This window comes from Ambystoma mexicanum, chromosome 2p, assembly GCF_040938575.1.
Source record: "Ambystoma mexicanum isolate Mex_15411 chromosome 2p, UKY_AmexF1_1, whole genome shotgun sequence".
NCBI classification, from domain to species: Eukaryota; Metazoa; Chordata; class Amphibia; order Caudata; family Ambystomatidae; genus Ambystoma; species Ambystoma mexicanum.
In genome coordinates, this window is record NC_090923.1 from 152,363,099 (window position 1) to 152,385,015 (window position 21,917).

At 48.7% G+C, this 21,917-nt stretch overlaps 1 protein-coding gene across 1 annotated transcript in view; it reads right to left on the bottom strand.

The window, feature by feature from the left end:
• Positions 1-212: 212 nt before the first annotated feature.
• UROC1 (urocanate hydratase 1) overlaps positions 213-21,917 on the bottom strand; it is a 482,866-nt gene continuing 461,161 nt past the window's right edge. Inside the window, exons 19-20 of the mRNA XM_069643013.1 lie at positions 4,056-4,155; positions 213-420 (exon numbers count right to left, since the gene is read on the bottom strand). Of these exons, the coding sequence (XP_069499114.1) occupies positions 277-420; positions 4,056-4,155 (244 nt within the window). The 3' untranslated portion in view covers positions 213-276. The remainder of the gene's footprint in view (positions 421-4,055; positions 4,156-21,917) is intronic.

Below are 21,917 nucleotides of genomic sequence, written 5' to 3' on the forward strand. Positions count from 1 at the left end.
TACCAAAAAGGACAGAGGCCCAGCTCACATTGCAAAAGAAGCCATGTCTGGGTTGTGCAAGGGTAAAGCCCCTTTCACTGCTGCTGAACCTCACCTATAACCATCAAAAAGAACTATAGTGCTATACTAGATGCACGCGCAAGCTGTGGCATCACCTTCTGCGTATCCTTGAGTCTGTATCATAGAAAAACAAAAATCACATCACACACACATGAGAAAATCTTATTTTATGAACCATTATTTGAAGAGAGCAAATGCTTCTGGGGGATGCAGGGATCAATTCTCCAGGAGGGCATTGTGCAGGAGGAGCTCGTCTTGCACATGGTACGGGAGGGTCACCTTGAGCTTGCTGTTCTCTTCCATCGTTCTGCGAATGGTGTCGTACGCATTGCTATTACCGGACCAGCAGCGCCTGGCCACCTGTCGTAAAGGAATCAAGGTGAACAATCATTCAAAAACTTGCATGGAGAGGTGCTACTTCAACAATACCAGTCTACTTGGCGGTTCTTAACTACGCATTTGCAACCCTCCACTACCATCATCTTCACCTTTAGAGCTGGGAGCTATCGAACCCTGTGAGACATCTTTCCCCAAAGAGTTTAGGTGACAATTCTTCCCCTGTTCAAACCACGTACTTGCGTGTGAAAACTAAGGAATGCCAAGAGGAGGCATAGGCTACGAGCGGAAGCCTTTCCTTTAGCGTTTGCAAGTCCTTCAGATAGCTCCATCGGTTTCCTAAGGGGGCTTCCAATGGACGATAAGTCTGGCTTCTCCTGCCGCCTGGCAAACTAGAAAGGCTAGCAGTGGCATGGGGACCTGCAAGGGCTTTAAGGATAGGCAGGCCTTGGCAGTGGGCTCTAGGAACCCCTGTAATGCTCTCCAACCTGTTCATTAACCAGGATCCAAAAGGGGAGTCATTGGTCCCACTCCCCTATTCTGGGCGCCCCAGCTTTCAATGGCTGAACAAGAAACCAGTGGGTAGATATCGGAGTTGAATTGCCAACAGTTCTATTGTCCTGGAAGGGCAGATGGCGGGGTAAGGGACATCTCATCCTCCCCCATACTCTGAAGCATTAATTGATCTAAGCAAGAGCAATGGCACCCTATCCATGTCCCTAGTCTGATGCGGCGGTATGCTACGCCGGCACAATCGTGGGCACCTTTTCCTGACCCAACAGGAAGCCTTCCAAGTTAATGGTAGAATCTGGTCACCCTGCGGCACCAGTTCTCATGCACGTAAGTGAAGGAAACGGCGTTACTTGCAGAACTTCTGCAGATGGCCCTGCACCCCGTCACAGAAGGCTGCTAAATTCTGCTGCGGTTTGATTTGTCGGTAGAGGATGTTTGAGAACTCTCTGCGACAGACATAGGAAGGAGCTTTCCATCTCTAGGAACGCGATTTCATTTATACATTTATTTAAATTGGGAATTCTTTCCATTAGAATTGCTTCCCAGGCATGCAAACCCGATTATGATGCGAACATACACACCAATGGTATAATCGCATGCATTTGCTGCATATCCAGGGTTTCGACTGGGATCATGAATTGAATCCTACACCAGTATCCTTAATGTAGCTGCAAGTCAACATGGCTGCCACTCAACATCTTTACAGACCTCTATAAATGAAGCAGGTGGGCTTTTATAGCTTAAGGCTTAGCTTGAAGTGTTAGTGGTGCAGCTCGAGAATCAGCTCCTCTGTAACAATCCCAGTTTTACAGTGGACTACCTTGTAGACAACAATTTGAGATTAGAATGAACATTCCAATCAAAAGGGTAGCCAGTGTGCTCTTACGATTTGTAGTAATATGGCCACATATAATTTGCCTTGTGATTAAGTGATCTGTTATCCCACTTCCCCTCCTTCCAGGGTGTCAAGGGTGTCTATGGCAACTCAGTGAGAAGTGAGTTTACACTATAAATATGGGAGAGGATAAGGCAATGGATGGTGGCTCAAAAGATGGATCCCGGTGCCAAACATTTTGGATAACAGTGATAATGATCATTCTATTTGGGATGTCTTGATCACATGGTATATGATAGTGAGCCAAGATTTACTAGAAAAGCCAAATGTTTGGCATCATCAGTGAGGGATGGGGAGAGGTCCCACAGGCCTGGACGAGTTCCAAGATTGAATCTTGGAGCTGGTTATTGCCTAGGAGGGCAGATTCCACTTTAGAAGTAGAGGACGGTTACCCAAGTCTGTATTGGAGAAAGCGGGGTTATTATTGGCTGATTACAATGTTGACCAACACAGATCAAGCTGTATATCAGTGGCTGATTTAAGGCATGGAGCATATCCACTACACTCCCTGGGGCATGCGGCCGTTCCCCTATAGCGCTAGATCACAGCGATTGTGTTTATGAGCTTCCTTTAGAGGAGCCCGGGCCATCTGCAAAAACATGAAAATATTACTAACTGGACACTACAACAACAAGTGATTACAAAATCATGGGCACATTTGTTAACACACTTCTTGTGCAATATTGCATTCAGGCAAAAGTTCAAATTTAGATATTGTGCATTACTTTAGAAAATTATGCCCGGGGCCATCTACAAAAAGGTTTGCATATTTTTCAAACATGTTTGATGGATGAATGCGATACTGCCATGGGTACTCTGTATTGGAAGAACAATGAGGAAAGGGTGGCTTGTTGGGGCATTTTGAGCCTCTTCGGGGGGGATTGGGGTTGGATATTGGAGGGGATCCCCAACTTTATGAATTGCTGCCGCCGACAGGCAATTGATTATTGTTATCCATGTTAGGATGGTTTGATCAATGTCCCTTTGGAAGGTTTGGATATCACCCTCATGAACTGCAGCACATCGGTGGAGTCGAATGGACATGCAGGAGTCCATCGGAGACAATGACATGGATATTGGCTCTTTTGAGGGTTGCAGCACCCTGACCCGTGAGCCTGAAGGAAGCGGCCTGCAATCAGAGATACTAGCAATATTACTAACACAATGCAATGATATCTAAGCCAGCAAGGGCAGTGGTTGGGTGGTAACTGGATAGCAGTGAGTTCTCATCAGAAGGGGCAGATTTCAACAGCGGAGGAGTGTGCCTTTTTCGTGCCCGTGATGCAAGGCCGCTGGAGCATTCAGTGTGGGGGCTTTGTAAATGAAGGCATGCACAGAATTGGCTTCATACGCTTTGGCTTTAAGAGTTATGAAGAGGTCGAGAGTGACATCTGAAAGAGCAGAGGCGTAGGCTAGCCAGGATTGTATAACAAGTGGGGATTGAAGCTAATGTAGTTGGGCCCACCATACTGATATTAACATCTGCAAATGCCCACGCAGCGCTGCCATAGCTCTCACCTCACCAGCTTTTGGCGGGTGTCACCCGCCTTGCAAGCAGTTGAATGAGCCGCTAAGTCTCTCATACGCCCATTCACTTCTATGGCCTCTTACCCTCCAAAAAGAAAAACTGGTATTTTCACCCGCCTTGGTGACACAAAAGGTTTGGAGGTATGTGCGCTGCTGAGTGGGCATTTAGAGATTTTGGGTGGTCTTGCCCGCTCAGGCCCTACCCTGTCTACGCCTCTGTGAAAGAGTGCAACAAAGGTAGGTCTTGAGGGACAAGAGGATGGCGCCGTTGTTGATGTGCTCCAAGTGATGTACGATTGCGCCGTTGTAGTAATAATGCTTGCTTAGTGTCGCGGATATGCCCTGGGGGAGGTATCAGCGGTGGTGGGAGTGAATTCCTGAAGATTGCATCAGATAGCGGCGTTCTAGTGCACGTTGCCCTGCAAGGTTCTCATGTTGGTCTGCACTAGATTTATTTTGTTTCATGTGTTGCTGAAGCTTTCAGTCAACACGGTTGTCCAAATCTGGGCCTTGAGGGCAATAGTTCTAATGGGTTTTTAGGAGATCCCTCAATATTCATGAGTAAAAATGTACATTTAGAAACATTGTATGCAAATTTAACTCATGAAAATGAAGGAGGGCTACCCTGAAAACCCAACATGGATCTGGCCCTCGAGGCCTGGAGTTGGACAACCCTGCATCAATGTCTAACTGCCCAGAGACATTAAAGAAGAGCTCTACTCACTCCATTGGAGACGTCCCAGCCAAGCATCATTTTAGCTCGCTCCTCCGCCTCTTCAGATCCATCCAATAACAAGCCAAATCCTCCATTTATTACTTCACCCCTAAATGAAAAGATAAATATTGTTTTTCCAAGAACACTTAAAAAAAATAAACCCAATAGTATGCATATGGGGCTACAAATAAAGCTCTAATGCATCCTAAATGATGTGACAATTGAATTTCGACTTTCAGCAGATGGCAACACATTTAGAAACTAGTCTTCCAGTTCCGCACACGTGCTGCAATCTGGACCCTTTTCGCACACTGCACTGCCGACGTATTGGTCTGTGCACCATGCACTGTGCTGCATTAATTCCCCGAAGCGAAAATACCAGACGTTAAAAGGACCAACGGGTCTCCAGGGTGCAGCAGGGTCCCTCCGCCCCTGCTATGCGGTTGGGCAAGACCCCTTTTTACGGAGCAGTTATGTGAGGAACTGGGCATAGTGATAGAAGAGCAGTGCATGGGAGACTCAACACATGCAGAAATTGGATGCCAACAGAACTTAAAAGGAACACAACCAACAGAACTTAAAGTGACACTGTACAATGATGGCACGGGACAACTTGTGCAAGAACATGGTGTACATTACAAACAACTTGCAGGCTACGGCAATGTGTGCCAGGCATGGGCCATCATCATGCACCACTGTGAGGCAAGCTTCTCAGTGCACCCAAATGCACCACTCAGGTCAAGCTTCTCCATCCAAAGGACCAAGGTATCACAACAGTGCACTTCATCCAGAAAATATAAGCAGCAATTACATCTAGGGGTGCCCAGCAGCAGGTGGGGGGTGGGGGGGGGGGCTCGGCAGCAGTTTTATTCAAGGGGGGCTTGGCATAAACATGTTTGAATACCACAGGTCGGTCCACACGATTAACATGCACCATAGCAGAGTAGGTTTCTCACAAGACGCTCATCTTTCGCCACATCAGTACCACTAATGTGTGTTAAAGCCCGGCACTGAGGTGGGACTGTAGTGTACAGAAGGCTCCCATCCGGGTCACGCAGGCTTCGGTTATCCGCCTATCCCCAAGCAAGTCTACACACAGGCCAAGCTTTGCACTCGCTACACTGTGTACCAGAGCAAGGCAAACTATTGCACCAAATGCTGGGCTTTTCAGGAGAGAGGCTCTTCGACGCCCAGTTAAACATGTGTTCTGTGACCGGCCGCCAGTTCTTGCCAGGTGCCTCGACCATGAAACTAAATTGAACACAGGAGAGATGGAAAGTGGCGAATTTGTTAGTGGTTTGTGAGCCAGTGTCGCTGCAACCTTTGCTATCCTTACAAAAGATAGACAAAAATTTTAAAAAAATACAATTGTTTGAATTTCGGCTGTACCAAAATGACGTACAATTGAGCATTTCAAACAAATCTACCATTCATCACCACTGTAGCGAACAAGGGAAGCAAGGGTTGTGGGGGTGTCCCCTGCACCCTTGTTCGCTACAATGGCAAAATGGGTATCCTCCGCACTCTTCTTCACTGTAACGGCAACAGGGGTGTCGATAGGATAACGTTTGAAAAAATAAAAAAAGACCGTGCGGCACCAGTTCTCATGCACGTAAGTGAAGGGAACGGCGTCGCAGAGGGATGGAGGAGTCGGTGCCACGTGACGAGGTGTGGCGCCAACAGTTAAGTAAGCGGGTGGAGGAGCGGTTTGCTAGAAATGTCAGCGATAGAATATAAACAGTCATTTTCGTTCAAATAACTCGTTTTTTCCTCCGCAGACCTTTCGAATAAGATTATTTCATGGCTAACCCAACCCATTCCTTTCTACCCTGCAAATTCTCAGATTTTGCGATAACTAGTCCTAATCTAATGACTAATAGTCATTCCCACTGCACCAGTTACTCTGGTACTGGTGGCCTGGTGCAGAGGCATATCTCTAGTCTACAGGACCTATCCTGCCCATGGAGGGGGTAACTAGGTCTGGGTTTCTGGAAAGGAGTTGAGAGAAAAAGAGAAGGAATAGAAAGGGCCGAACGCTTAGATGGAGGGGAATTGCTGGGTTCTCCCTGGGCATGGAGGGTCTGGTTGATCGTGCAAGTGTTGTTGGTGAGGAAATGGGGGGGGGAGACAATGGGGAATCACAAGATAGTTGGGCCTTAATTCAGTGTATCGGCCTGCCCAGAACAAAGAGAATAGTGTGTGTGCTTGCATGTAGTCCTTGCAGTGGGAAAGACTATGAAGTTCAATTACATACATTATCTCAGATCTAACGAGCAAGCTGTTAAAGCATGGCATTATGGTGGCTTATTCTTCGGATCACAGCTCGGTCAAGAATGGACTGTTGGCGCTGGTAATGGAGGGCATGGGGGTGGAAAGGAAGGAGTGGGAGGTTGAATGTACAGGTCACCTGGAACCACACTTGCTTGGCAATCCTAGAGGTTAGGACTGGACTAATCAAATGGATAGAAAATTGAGGAAGGTACAGGGCGCCACTCTTCAAGACAGTCCAATAATGTATAGCATGTCCGAGCAGTGACACAGTGGAATATCCTCTAAACGCATAGGTCACGAGAGAACTGCACAAGGGGGTTCTGAAGACTAGGTTCTTCTCTTTACAAAGGGTCCAAAAGAAAATGCCCTTCCACTGGCGAAATGGAGCTACCAGCTGGGACATGAACATGGCCTGCCAGGATTGCAGTTACCTCCTCGATCTGCCATTTTCTATGTATACAGACGATACTCTGATCATTCTTCGGCTGGGTGCCGCTGATCACAATCCAACTGACTGCTTCAAGCTATGTATGGAGTGGGAAAGGGTATGGATAACCATTTACCGGCTTCAACTCAATGTGCAGAAAATTGACATTTTGATGTGTAAACAGCCTTGACTGGCAGATTGCTCTCTCCGACTTATGCTAGCCCGCCAGAGTGCAATCATTATTGCCTGGCTTCTTTAGGACTCTGCCCTGCACTTTCAAAAATCGGTTCATAATCTTGGCATGTGGTTTGGGACTGCTCTCTGCATGGTTACTGAAACAAGCTCAAGAGTACATGTTTCCAACTTGAATCCAGGCGGTTTGAGAAGGACCTTGGGCCCTAGCTGGAAAAGCACAATCTAATACTCTTTTTTTTCGCATAAGAGGGAACTAACCAAAGTTCAGTATATTCAAAAAGCTGGCACTTGCTTATTTCATTTAAGCCATTTAGGTTATATCTCTTCTGTTCTCCAAGATCTACAACGATGGCCTGTGGTCAAACAGATCGCGTTCAAGGGACTCTTGTTTGGTTCCTAAAGCTTTTAACAGAACATTGTTAAGACGGATTTCTGAACTCTATCCTGGTGGCGCAGAAGTTCAGAAGGCCAACCTAATTACTTGGAACAGGGTAACCTCTGGACGAGCCAGACCAATCAAGGTAGCGATCGCAGCGGTCAAGACTAGGTCTCAAGAGGGGTGAGAACACTTACAAACTACTCCAAACAGTTGTTATATTAAAAATATGTACACATTTATTTCAAGGCCTTTAAAACAATGACCGTAGCGAGAAAATCACAATATAACGATAGTAAACCAACACATACCATATCAACACAATATATATACAAATACAAGTCTCAAGCGTTATATGCACGAAATGTGTAGTCCACCTAAAAGGGAGGGAAAACAGGCAGTGCGCAATAATGCTTAGACCCAGTTCGCCTTCAGAGGCACCTAACTAGATGGAAGTCCGAGCCCTGTGAAGAGTGGAGCCTTGTGCTCAAAAGTACCTGCACGCGCTGGTGCCAACGGGCAAAAGGAGAAGCTCTTTGAGGGAAATCAGGCAGTTCAGTTTAGTGCACAAAAGAAGAAGAACAAGTTCCGCGACTCAAGCGCAGCCTCCACAGTGGGCAGAAGCAGAGCGCGAGTACGGAAAAGGGTGCTGTTTGATACAGCGGGGAAAAGCAATGGGCTCCTGCAGGAGGGCGACCAGATCCTAGCTATGCTACTCACCGGTCCCCGATGCAAGCAGACCCAGGCTTCTCCGCATCAGTTTCAGCAGTTGGCAGGTTCAGAAGAGCAGGGAACGCCTCGTCGTCGTGTTGAGTAAAAAGACGTCCCAATCGAAGAAACCCGCACAGTTTGTTACCACAGCAGGGCAACGGAGCGGCCGTGTGTATCTGAGCCAAATGTACACTACTCACTTCAGACCTGGGAACGCCAAGTGTACGAAGCGTGCGAGAGTGACAAGGACTCGAAATACTACACAACCTGGCGGCGATTACAGAGCAAGACTCCCATGTAAGCTGGTCAGTCAGCTGGATGGCCCAGAGACGCTTCCGAAGGCTTACTGGCAGGAGATGGTGAAGATGCCGAGAATAGCTGGTCCCGCTGTTCCAAGGGTCGAAGTACCAGTACAGGCCTTCTGGTTCGATCAAAGGTGAAAAGGGTTTCACAAGGCGACAGCAGTGCAGAGGAGAAGTCCTTCAGCGGGTCACCAGCGATTCCTCGGTCCAGCGTCTTGGTTGCAGGATACTTGGCTCCTGTATTCCTTCGTTCGTGAGAACTCAGGAGATCGACATGGTAGTGGTGTTTCCAGCCCCCTCTTATCCACGGTTCCCTTCGCGCCAAAACGGAGGGGACCCAATGGGAGATCCGCTCATCAACACTCACACCATTCGTGGACCAATCACGGACCACGGTGGTCCCAGGCATTCACACCACCCTAGACTCTCTGGCACCCAGGATGTGTATTGGGACCAGACATCCCAGCCCACATCCTGGAGGCACACACAAGACATGTAGAAACCCGCGAAAGCATCCGGGTTTCGCGGGAAAGTACATGCCCAAATAAGGAAGGCCCCGGGTCGGCTCGACCTGGGGAAGGTGAAGGGAGCAAGACGGTCAGCGGACAGGACAAAGGAGCCTCATGGTCTGGCTATTTTGGGAGCCAGGCCACCATTTTGGGTTAAGGGCGAGAAACGCGCTTAGAACGCCAAAAGGAGCTCAAAACACAAGAAACGATCGCTGCCACCATTCCCGTCCCTGAATCACTTGCACCGATCAGATACAATCCTAAACGAGTATCTAGGGCCTGTAGAAGGCTAGAGACCCAAGAGAGCTGTAACTTAGCTTACAGTGCCCTCTTGTGTCATGTTGCACGAAAGCCGCAACATGATAAAAGAAACTACGGGAAACAGCGTTCCCCGGTACTGACTGTCTTAAGGGCATGTCAGTTTCCCCGTAAGAAAGGAGCGAAAGCCCAGAGGAGTGGGGCAGAAGGCTGCACTTCTCTGGCAAAGTCAAGAACAAGGTGAAAAACAACAGCAAAAGGTTTAGGGGTTGCCACATGGAAGGAAAATTACCTACAATTACGAAATCTTTCCTAACAAACATTTATCCGCAGGAGCCTGTTCCACTATAGTCCACGCAGACACCTCAGATCAGCACCAGCCAACTTCCTATAAATCCCCACATTGAAATATAAACGCGGGGTGGCCATCCCTTTGCCAAGTTGGCAGCGATGGAGCTAGGGCATGGTGAAGAGGGCGTTTAACCCCTGCGCTCCCCCTCCATGCACCTGCATGGCCAGGTGAGGTCCAAACAATGCAGAACACACATTTTCAATGCCAATAGTTTGGGCTTTTGTGTAGGACTGCCATAGTCTGGACATCATCAGGGCCATTAAAACTTTTCAAATGAAAGGGTCCTCGATCCTCAGGGGGGAGCCCATAAACTGCCCCCAGTTGCCAGTCAGCAGTCGTAACACGACAAATTATTCATTTACTCAATTTTTATTCTGGGGCTTAAAATGTGTGCTTTGCATCACTCGCATTACAAGCAGCGTTTTCTCTCCCAATGGGATATACAGAAGTGTCATCACCTCGTTGCTTTCCAACACTGGTTCCTTCACATCAGCCCATTGCTGACAAAGAAGAGTTTATAGCTCTTTAGTGGGAATTTAGTGTTTTACTGTATGCAACCCAGGGGTACCTCAGACTGCTTTCGCTCTCAGCAGGGGGCCCGCCCAACAATCATGTTTAAAGGAGCCTCCACAAACCTTCAGCTAGGTCTGGATGTATTGGTATTTATTTCATTTTTTGACAGTGCCCAGACACGCAGGTATCTCGGCGCTGGTACATGTTTGATAACAGACAGTAAGAATATGTGGTAGAGTGATACTTTAGATATACTTCTTAAACAGGATTTTTAGTCATTTTCTGAAAATTAGATATGAGGGTTTATCTTGGAAGAGAGGACGTAGAGCGTTCCACAGCGACGGTGCTATAACCGGGAAGCTGGGCCAACCGTCTCTCTTCCTTGTGTATCTGGGTATGGCGAGTGCCAGGGCAGCAGAGGAGCGTAAGCAACGCTGGTGTGTTTTCCTAGAGATGTGCTGCCTGAGGAAGGCGGGTGGGTTTACGGATGCATCGATGGGTTATTGAAAGGATTTGAAACTCGATGCAGGCATTGATGGGTAGCCAAAGGGCCTCCCGCCTTGCTTCAGAAATGCAATCTGTTCTCTTTATGCCCCATAGCATTATGAACTGGCTATCAATGGTAGCAGGTGCAAAATGGTGCAAGTACCTGGGCATCTAATAGTGCCTGGTAAATGGCTAGTACTTATACACAAGCTAAAACTGTTGGCTTTGCCAATGCTGGTCTTTAACAGGACTTCAGTGAAGGATATGAATTGTGCTTATACATCGAGTGGCTGAAGGTAGACCAGATTAAGGCATTCTTATTACACCAGTAGCATATTCACAACTCCAATTAAGTCATTAACTTTCAGGAGACAGCTTTGAAAAAAGTCACAGGCACTTTGAGTGCAAAGTTTGATGGGAAGGTTTGTTAAAGATAGCTCAAAGCGATCCCAGGAGGGTGTGTTTTGGGCAGAGGCTGGGTGGGAATGGGCAGTCAATGGTTGGGCAAATAACCAAACATCTACAAGCATGATGTCCCTCATATGCTCTTTCTCCCTAGCTGTACTCTAATGCAATAGTCAAGGATGGAATTTGGGGTGTCACCCAGTGGTCTACCTTGCTACCCCTGTAAAATAAAAACTAAAAAAAAAGACAGCTTTTCTTTTTTTTTTTTTTTAAATGGAAGCGCCTGGGCACTGGAGTAGCAGGGCCCCCTCACCACACCAGATCTGGGGGGGCTGGCCCATTCCTCACCCATCAGGGTGCAGGCTGGTCCGGGCATTTCAGTGCGAGGAAGGAAGCGCTCAGTAGGTTGAGGGGACCATGACATGTGGCACGTATCGCATGCCACGTTCAGCTCCAAACCTTTCTCCTCCAGCTTCCTTGTGACTTATATACAGGATCCAGGCATCTCTCCTGCCTTCCCGTTTCCTGTTTGTGAGCCGCACTAAGGAGACAATGAACTGAAGCTGGTAAAATGGGTACAAAGGCTTCAAAAGAAATGTGATGTATATTTTGCATATGTGAAGTGCGTGTCTTATGCATGCACGTGTTATGGGTCATTGAGTGGTGGGTGAATGAGAAGAAATGTGCTAGTGTGTGTGTTTGAATGTTCTGGGTGGGTGTGTACCTGTGTGGAGACTGCAGTGAGCGTGAATGTAAGAGAATGTATACGTGTGAGTGACTGGTGGGTGAATGAGTAGGATGTGATAGTGTGCGTTTGAATATTCTGGGTGGAAACAGATGCATCTGAAGGTCTTGTGCCACCACTTCCTGTGATGTCAGAGGTCAAGGGTCGTGTAATGTCACTTCAGCTACCCCTGGCATTTTGGTGAAATGTCATCCCAGGCAATAGTTTTGGCTTATCTAGCAAAAACTATAAAAGCACCTCTCAAATCATGTAGGAAGCACTGTTTGTGCCTCATCTGCAATCTACTTGGCTGACCCTGTGCAGTGAATATTTTCAAGATATGTATTGGTTCAGGGCACATGCCCGTACCCACTCCACCATCACTGCGTGCACCAGTGCTTAGCCAGCAACTCCATGGTGCTTCATTCAGTACCTGCTCCACAGATCACATCGACTCCTTTGTACCCCATTAGGTGCGTGTGTTTGCCTGTGGTGTACAGTTGCAATCTCCACTGGTATAGACAAGCACCAAAAGGGAGGGTGCACTGTGTGGAAAGCTAAGAGGTGTGGGGTGCATTCAAAGGCCCCAAACTGAAGTCCCTTTCACACGAAAAGCAGGATTTTTCAATATGGACGCAAAAATGGCTTTACATGTGTGATTGCAAATGAAAACTGAGAGGCCCTGTGAAAAAGGCCTACCTGTCGTTACCAAAGGAAAAGCAGTATTTTAATTCACAAAGCAAGCAGACAAATCAAAGGTCCCTTTCACATGAAAAACAGGATTTTTAAACTCACAAAAAAACGGCTAAGCATGTGTATTTAAATGTGAAAATTGTACCACTGCTAACAGAAAAAATGTCAGGGAAAAAGACATGGTGCATGTTGACAAAAAGATATATTATGTTTTGCATACAAAATACCAGTGACATTTGACAAGCCACTGTTTTCCATGGAAAAAGGTCAGCCCAAGGCTTACCCTTTTGCTGGCTGTTGGACACAGGTCACCACAAACTCCCACTGGAAGGTGGACATCCCCAGCTAATTACAAACTGCAATAAAGTGTTCTGGTAAAGGCGTGGAAAACCCAGTGTTTCCCTGACCTGCTGGCTCTGAAGGTAGTTACTGTAGGACAAGTTCTCCTTGGCTGGAGCATGATTAAAAGGTGTGAACACTGGGGGCTACAACTTTAAACAGGCAACCAACTTCAAAGAGAAAGCTGCAAACAAAGAATAATACAAACTCTGGTTACAGGCTGTCCCAGTGAGACAATATGGCCTGAAGGCAGGAGAATTGCCATTTGTCCCACATGAACATTTATGATTAATTTAAAAAGACTATAATTTAGACCTTTACCCAGCAATCATAAGGCAGATTTTATTCATTTATGTACCATTGTTATGTAATTTCCAGGTGATTTTGGGGATATAAAATTCATGCACCTATGAGTTAGGGAACTGTAATGGGCAGTTAAATTAGGTTTCTGGCTGATCTGAAAATATTGAGAGTTGGTGAACAGGTGGAGGATAAAATTAGAAATACGAGTAATAAATTACATAATCATAAGTTAAGCTTTTTACGGAAATGGCAGAAAATTGCCCCATGGCCATCCACAATGGTGCATACCTGACTGCCTTATTTAATTCCCCATGATTAGCGGAATCGGAAAATAAGTATATTATAGTAGTTATTATAAAATTATGTTTTGCCACAACTAGTGTTTTGCATAAAATTTGTCATGAGAACAAATGGGGCTTGCAAATTAAGCTGCCCCATGTCTGCTCCAGACTCTTAAAACAATCCGTAGAGAGGGGCTCGAGTGGGAAGGAGAGAGAATAGCTGTCCAATCCTATTTGCATGACCTCTTGCAGGGTACGCCCCCAAGATTGTAAAATTGGTGGCATCATCCTGCCACGGAGCCACACAGGTTCGCTCCCTGGGTCCATGCATAGAAACCTCGGGGTATTAAGCACGTTATAAATAACCTATCATTTCATATATAAGGGGCACTGAACTAGGAGGAAGCATCAGCTGCTGAAATTGACCATTAAGAGTGCTGATGCAAGTTACAATTTGACAGCTGCAAAGAAACAGAGGAGATTGCTGAGAGTGCATCTGAGTGGAGCTCTATTGCAAGGAAGGCCTAAATGCTGACTCTGGGTTGTATGGCAGAGAGCGGGAGGGCATCCTTGCCACTCTTCTTGAGGAGAACCACTTCCTGTTCCTGAAACACCTCAAGACCTTCCTCTTTGCTTCTGTGTTTGCTCTTCCTCTCCCCAGCGGATCTGTCTGCTTTGCTACCTTGCACCTGGTTATCCTCCGTTTTTATTATCAGGTCCTTGCTGACCAATCTACTCACCTGCACTGCCACTTGACAACTCCAGCACTTGAGTTTGTATCTATAATCCTACTTTCCCCTTACCAGCACTTACCAGACAACCCCCGTCTATGCGTTAAACACTGCACTTGGGTATCTGGACTTTGCATCTAATGCCTTTCCATCGAATACATTTGCATCGAGGGATTTGCATCGAAAAAAGATGCATCGAATGCATGTTTTTTGGGTTAAAGGGTTAATTTTTGTTCTGGTAGGGGCTTAAAGGGTAAAAAACAGGTGGTTGGTAGGGACCCCCACCAAAAAAATGAAGACAAAAAAAATGCATTTGAAGCTAATTGTTTTGATGCAAAAAATTAGATGGAAATGTTCCTTGATGCAAAATATTAGATGGAAAGACCATAAACCTGAACTTGCCACCCTGCTGGCTGCACTACCAGTTATTTTATCCCTTGCTTAGCACTTTACACTTCTCCCCTCCCCTTTGCACTTTCCCACTTCCCTCTCCTCTGCACTTTCGCACTCTCAATGTCACTGGGCCTAATAAGATTGTTTTGTCCTCCCTTGTTCCCCTCCCTTGCCCCATCTTGCTCTGAAACACTTGTGTATAACCACAATACAAATAAAATCTCAATATCCCTAAGAGTGGTGTGACCAGACCCCTGCCCTATCTTTCCAGAGGGTCATGGCATGCAGCTGGCTGTCCTGAACTTAAAATAGTATTTCTGAGTAGAACTGAACCCTGGTAAACCAAAAGATGGGGCGTTTGCTTGCTTTACATCCCTTTTCCCTTTATAGTGGGTTAGGGGCAAAACTGTAGATCCTTAGCTTGCTTAACTAAAGCTTAATTTAATTAATTCCCCATTTGGTGGAACCCTACAGGGGGATTTTTGTTAAAATTCGAAATTTTAAAAGCCCACTTCCCAGTGTGGGCTGAAAAACTATAGCTTATAATGTATTTGGTTAATCCTTTTTGCCCCGTTGACCCCAACTTCTTTAAGGAAGAGGGGAGTCTTGCTCTTAAATCAGTCCAATCTTTTTGTCCAACTTTCCCCCCAACACAGGCCTTTACATGGGGGATTGGGAGCTGAAAATCCTAAAATCCAACTCATCACAATTTTTACCATCCAGCTTCCTCAACACAGGCCTTCGAGTGGCTGGGGTCTAAAATCCAAAATTCCGAAAAAATTCCAATTTTTCTGTCACACTTCCCCAACCCAGACTATAGCAAGGGGGGGGCTGTAAATCAAACTGCTCAATCACCCTGTATTTATTTTAAACCAAAGGTGTGGGTGAAATTATAATTGCCATAAGTATTTGTATCAATCTTGAAACCCTACTGCTAGCCTTTTAAGTCCGCAGGAAAATCAAAACAATACATTTATAATTGCTTTGGTTATTGATCAGGTTATTTCTTGAAGTGAAATTTGTAGAAAGTAAAGAATTGTGATTTGTATTTCTTTTAACTAATTTGAGTAATTGATTTGAGTAAGAAGTTAATGGTGAGCAACAAAGAAGGAGGCGAGTAGTTCAGTGTGATTTCTATTACTTTTAACTTAAATGAATACAAACATATTTCCTGTACAGTGGCCTGGTTCTTGACTCATTGGTAGTTCTGAGGGAGGGATCCAAGGGGCAGGATTTGTGTCTGAAGTAGGGCTGAAGAAAATAGGTTGATCATTTTGTGGTGCGACACCTGGAGTGGGAGGGGAAGGCACTATGTTGAGGGTGGTTTCTCAATAAACTGTTACAAAGCGGGGGCTTGACTGAGATTTAGCGGCCTATTTCTGACCCATTACAAGTATATTGCGACAGTCTATTCATTTTTATGGAATTGCATTAAGGTCGAGGGAAAGTTATCTTTGTTTTGTTAAAGTGCCACAAGGACTTGACCCCCGAGTTCCATGGAGGTGTATAGGTGAAAAATTAAGATTGTGTAAGAATTGATTTGTGTGAGGAAATCAAGGAGGAACGGGGTGATTTTTGCCATTGCATAAAGAAAGCTTTACTAAGGTGCAAAAAGCGATTGTGAAAATGACTACTGTACAAATTGTTGAAGCCAGGGAGCATCCCCTAGCTAAATTATTTCTTAAAGGCGAATTGGTGAAGGACGGGGCTGTAAACTGGCAAACCAGAAGTATGCAGGAGGTTACCTCAGTGAGCAATGATATTTGGCTTGAAGGTGGAATATTACACAAAACACTAGAGGGATTTTACATGACCCAGAATGCTCATGAAGAACAGATACAACAGGCTCAGCTAACTGCTCAGTTATATTTTCATTTGCATTTAGTGGAAAAGTGTTGGCAAAATAGTGAGGTTAGTAGGATGAATCGGGCTGGAGACCGGTCACAGGCCCAGGATCTCATTAAACAACTCAAAGAACAAGTTACTTTCTTACCTGGTAACGTTCTTTCGATGGGATGGTCCGACGACGTATTCCATATCTATGACATGTAATCACCACAGCTGTGCTGCTTCGGAAACTTTTTCGGCGTCTGCGTCCTGCGTCGATGACGTCGATTCGCCATCGTCGAGGACCTCCTCCGACGTCCGACGTCATCCGATGTGATAAGTAGGACGCACGACGCCCATAGCCTCAGTTGCAGTTTTTTCCCCCAGAACGTGTGACATAAGTCAACTGCCAGTCAGACACAAAGCCTTGCGGAACGTAAGCTGCAATCGCAAAAGAAATTCTGCAGCGGGGAAGGCAGGGCGGGAGCGATATGGAATACGTCGTCGGACCATCCCATTGAAAGAACGTTACCAGGTAAGAAAGTAACTTGTTCTTCGAGGGGATTGGGTCCTCCGACGTATTCCATATCTATGACAGACTCCCAAAGCAGTACCAAAAGCAAGGAGGAGGGAAAGAATTTACAATCAAAATTTAGAATAGCCAATCAAATAGCAGAGCAAAGGACCGCCTTGCCAAAGGCCAGATCCTGTGCTCGGATGGAATCGAGGGAATAGTGACGTACAAATGTATGTACTGAAGCCCAGGTGGCTGCATCACAGATGTTGCGAATTGGAACACCCCTCTGCAGGGCAGTAGACGCAGCCAAACCCCTGGTAGAATGGGCCCGCAAGCCAGCCGGTGGGTCCTTACCCGCCAAGCGGTAGCACTCCGAGATGGCCAAAATAATCCAGCGAGACAAAGTCTGTTTCGTCACAGCTTGTCCCAAACGCTTCCCAGCGTAACCAATAAAGAGTTGATCATCCACTCTGACCCGGGACATGCGTGAAACATAAAAGCTCAAAGCTCTCCTAGGATCAAGCCTATGGAGCCTCTCCTCTTCCTTACCAGGATGCGGAGGAGGATAGAATGCCGGAAGAACAACCTTCTGGGCCAAATGAAATTCCGTCACTACCTTCGGAAGAAAAGAAGGACGAACTCTAAGGACAACCCTGTCCTTGTGAAATACAGTGAAGGGAGGCTTAACTGAAAGTGCCTGTAACTCACTTACTCTGCGAGCGGAAGTAACCGCAACTAAAAACACAGTTTTCAGAGTTAACAGCCTCAAAGGGCAAGAATGTAAAGGCTCAAACGGAGCACCCATAAGAAACTTAAGAACAAGGTTTAAATCCCAACCGGGCACCAGGAAAGGTGACGGAGGGAACACATTAGTGAGCCCTTTCAGGAACTGTGAAATCAAAGGGATTTTAAAGTAAGAACATTCTTCAGACGAGCGCTTAAAGATGGACAGCGCCGCCAGGTAACCCTTAACGGTACCCACTTGCAAGCCCCTGTGGGCCAAAGAAAGTAAAAAGGACAGAACCATGGGGATGTCACATGCAAAAGGATCCACATTCTGAACTCTGCACCAGTCGCAGAACTTACGCCAACGGCAACGGTACAGAGACTTTGTTGCTGGCCTACGGGCCGAAAGCAACACCTCCATCACGTCCTCAGGGAGGTCCCAATCCTTATACCTCAACCTTTCAGAAGCCAAGCGTGAAGGTTGAGGGATCTGACCTCTGGATGGAGAACCTGACCCCCCTCCCGTGAGAGCAGATCGTCTCGGTAGGGAAGACGACGTGGAGGGCAGATGGATAAGTCGAGAAGGTCCGGGTACCACGTCCTACGAGCCCACGCCGGGCCAATGAGGATCATCCGGGAACCGAACTTCCGTAACCTCCGCAGCACTTGCGGGATGACGGGGACTGGAGGAAACGCGTACAGCAGCGGGAATGACCACTCCACCACGAACGCGTCTCCTAAGGCTCCTTTTGGTGGAAATTCCCGCGAGCAAAACCTTTCGCACTTCTGGTTGACACTGGAGGCGAAGAGATTCACTTGAGGGGTCCCCCAAAGGGCGAAGATCTCCAGGAGAATCTCCTGAGCCAACTCCCACTCGTGAGAGATCGCGCTCTGCCTGCTCAGAGCGTCCGCCGTCACGTTTTCGGCTCCGGCCAGACGAACTGCCGAGATCGAAACTTCCTGCTGGATGGCCCAGAACTCGAGCTGCATCGCCTCCCTGCACAGAGGAAGTGACCCTGCCCCCCCCTTCTTGTTGAGGTAGTGCATGGCCACTGTGTTGTCCGTTAGGATCAGGACATTCTTCCCTCGCACAGACGGCAGAAAAGCCTTCAGGGCTAGCCTGACGGCCCTCAGCTCCAACAGATTGATATGGAGTCTGGACTCCGACGGAGACCAACGACCGCTGACTGTCAGCCCGTTGGCATGAGCTCCCCATCCCGTGAGGGATGCATCCGTCACGATCGTCACCTCCGGCCAGGGAAGCCAAAATGGAGCCCCCTTCATCAAGTTGCCTTCGACGGCCCACCACAGAAGGTCCCGGGCGACCGAGGACGGCACCTGAATCGAGTCCGACATCCTGCCGGAGGACTGCGACCATTGCGTCTTGAGTGCCCACTGCAAAGATCTCATCCGCAGGCGAGCCTCTGGCACCAGAAGAATGCAGGATGCCATGAGGCCGAGCAACCTCAAGAACTCGAACGCTGGGAGCGTCTGGGCATGCTGAAACTTGTGCACCATCTGCTGAATGTGAAGAGCCCTCACCTGGGGAGGAAAACACTGCCCCAGGGAAGTGTCGAGCACTGCTCCGATGTACTGGAGCCGCTGTGTTGGCGTCAAATGGGACTTCTTTAAATTGAGGGAGAAGCCCAGCCTGTGAAGGGAGCGACAGGTGACCGATAGATGATCCAGGACTTGCTCGGGAGAGCTCCCCCTGATCAACCAATCGTCCAGGTAGGGGTAGACGTGAATCCCCCCCTTGCCTGAGATGCGCTGCCACCACCACCATGAGCTTGGTGAAAACCCTCGGGGCGGAGGTCAATCCGAACGGCAGGACCCGAAACTGAAAGTGCGAGTCGCCAACCGCGAACCTCAGGTACTTCTTGTGCTTGGGATGGATCGGCACATGGAAGTAAGCATCCTTGAGGTCGAGTGACACCAACCAGTCCTGAAGCTGAAGGGCCTGGAGGACTTGAGAGAGAGTAACCATCTTGAACTTGTCCTTCCTGAGGAGTTTGTTCAAACCGCGCAAGTCCATGATGGGTCTCAATCCCCCGTCTTTCTTCGAAATCAAAAAATAAGGGGAATACCATCCCTTGTTCCTCTCCGCTACAGGCACCAGTTCTATGGCGCCTTTCTCCAGCAGGGCTTGAATTTCCTGCGCAAGGAGCGGATCCGGACTCTGCAAAGAGAGGATCCCCGGTGGATTGTCGCGAGGCTTGTGCCGAAAAGGAAGACAGTAGCCGTGGGTTATGATCTCCAGAACCCACACATCTGAAGTAATGGCTTGCCACTCTACAAGATGCTGCGCCAGCCTTCCCCCAACCGGCGAACCATGGGACATGGCCTCACGACAGAGTGGGAGCGGCTGCAGCGTTACCTGAGGGCAAAGAGGCAACTGCCCGAGCGGCCTTGGCACCACGGGTACCCTGTCGTCCACCTCTGGTACCCCTGCGTTGGCCTCTTTGACTGCCAGCTCCTCTCGCTTTACTGAAGGATGAGTAATAGCGAAAGGAACCACCCCTCCACTGCTGTCCCCTAGGACGAAAAGGCAGAGGTTGGCGAACGGCAGCGCCCAACGACTTCGCTGCAGCTTTTGAGGTCTGCAACCTCTCAAGGCTCTCGTCAGCCTTGCTGCCAAAAAGGTGTTCACCGTCAAAGGGCATGTTGAGGAGCCGGGACTGCACATCAGGCGCAAACCCCGACTTCCGCAACCACGCAAACCTGCGTATCACGGTGCTCGCCGCCATGGACCTACTGACGCATTCAGCTAAGTCCAAACCCGACTGAACGGACTCACACATGGCATCCTTACCATCCTGGACCATAGCAAGGAAACCATCCCGTTCATCCCCTTCGGGAACACGTTCAGCCGCTAACGCAACACAGTTCCACAGAGTGTGCGTGAAACGTGACAAGGCACAAATGGAGTTGGCCGCCTGAAGCGCCATACCACCAGAAGAAAACACTTTCTTCGCCCAGCCATCAAAACGTTTGTCGTCCCTATCAGGAGGGATGGTAGGGTACGACGCCTGCTTCGCCGGGGCCGTGGCCGCCTGCACCACCAAACTCTCCGGAGTGGGGTGCCTGGTCAAGTAGCAGGGGTCGCCACTGGCTGGACGGTATTTCCGCGACAAGGATCTGCCCACCGCCGGGAGACTCTCCGGAGCAGTCCAAGCCGCCGCCACCCTTCTCTGTAAAGCCATATGGAACGGCAGAACCGGGTCAGTTGGGGGACCAACATCAAGGATGTCTGTCAGATCATCCTGCACAAACTCCCCTGGGGGAGCAGACCATCCCAAGTACTCAGAAACCCTAGCCATAAGGCGCCGGTACGAGGAATCAGCACGAGAGCCAGGCTCAGGCCTACAAAACTCCACCTCCGGAGAGGTGTCCAGTCCAGTGGCATCATGCAGTGGCTGTCTCAACTCGTCAAATGGACTATGGGCCAAGACAATGTCATCCGGAACCTGACTAGGAACCAGGCCATCAGAATCCTCATCCGCCTCTGAAATATAGTCCAGGTGGCGAAAAGAAGGCACTCGGGAGTGCTTGCTCTTAACCAGAGCCTTCCTAGGGGGTCCACCCGTGCCCTGGGGTACCTCCGACACGAAAGGCGCCGATGGCGTCGAGCGAATCGGCGCCAGCGTCGAGAGAACCGGCATCGGCGCCGAGAGGATCGGCGTCGAGGAAATCGGCGTCGACGTCAGATGCAGCGCCTCCAGAATCGGCGGCGTCGACACAGCCCTCGAGGCCGGAGCCCCGAGCGTGTCCCTCGACGACCTGAGCGTCGACGGCATCGACGACTTCCTCGGAGCCAGAGCCTCGAGAAAGCCTGTCGACGGCCTCGACGCCACAGACGTCGAAGCCTTCTTCGAAGACCTCACAGGTGCACACGGTCTCGAACGCGTCGAGGACCAGGACCTGGAACGGGTACGTCGAGAACGAGTCCCCTTGTCCGAACGGGACCTCTCCCGTGACTCGTGCCGACCACTCTTGCGAGCGGTGTCTCTCGACCTCACACGACCGACCCCACTCGGGGGCGCGGACGGCTGAGTACCCTGCGACTCAAGAATCGCCAACATCTTCTTCCCAAAGAAAGCCCATTCCTCCGGCGTCGCACGGCCCGAGGGGTAAGCGGCGTGCCGGGCAGAGCCCTCCGAAGAGGACCTGGAAGACGACCGATGTCGGCGCTTCCGAGAATGCCTCGAAGAGGCAGAGGAGTGGCGAGACCGACTCCTAGAAGGAGAACCACGAGACTTCCGACGATGACACGGAGAGTCACCCCTCGAATCATCCGTCGAAAGCCCCGCAGACTTCGACTTCCGGGGCTTGGACACCCGACCTACCGACAACTTCTTCTTACGTTCGCGTAATGCTTTGGACGTGAGCGACTGGCAGTCGATACAGTCATCCGTGTCGTGGGCCTCCCCGAGGCACCAGAGGCAGGCGTCGTGCGAGTCCGTCACCGACATCTTGGACCCACACTCCCCGCACTTCTTGAAACCCAGACGCGGGGTCGAAGACGAAGTAGA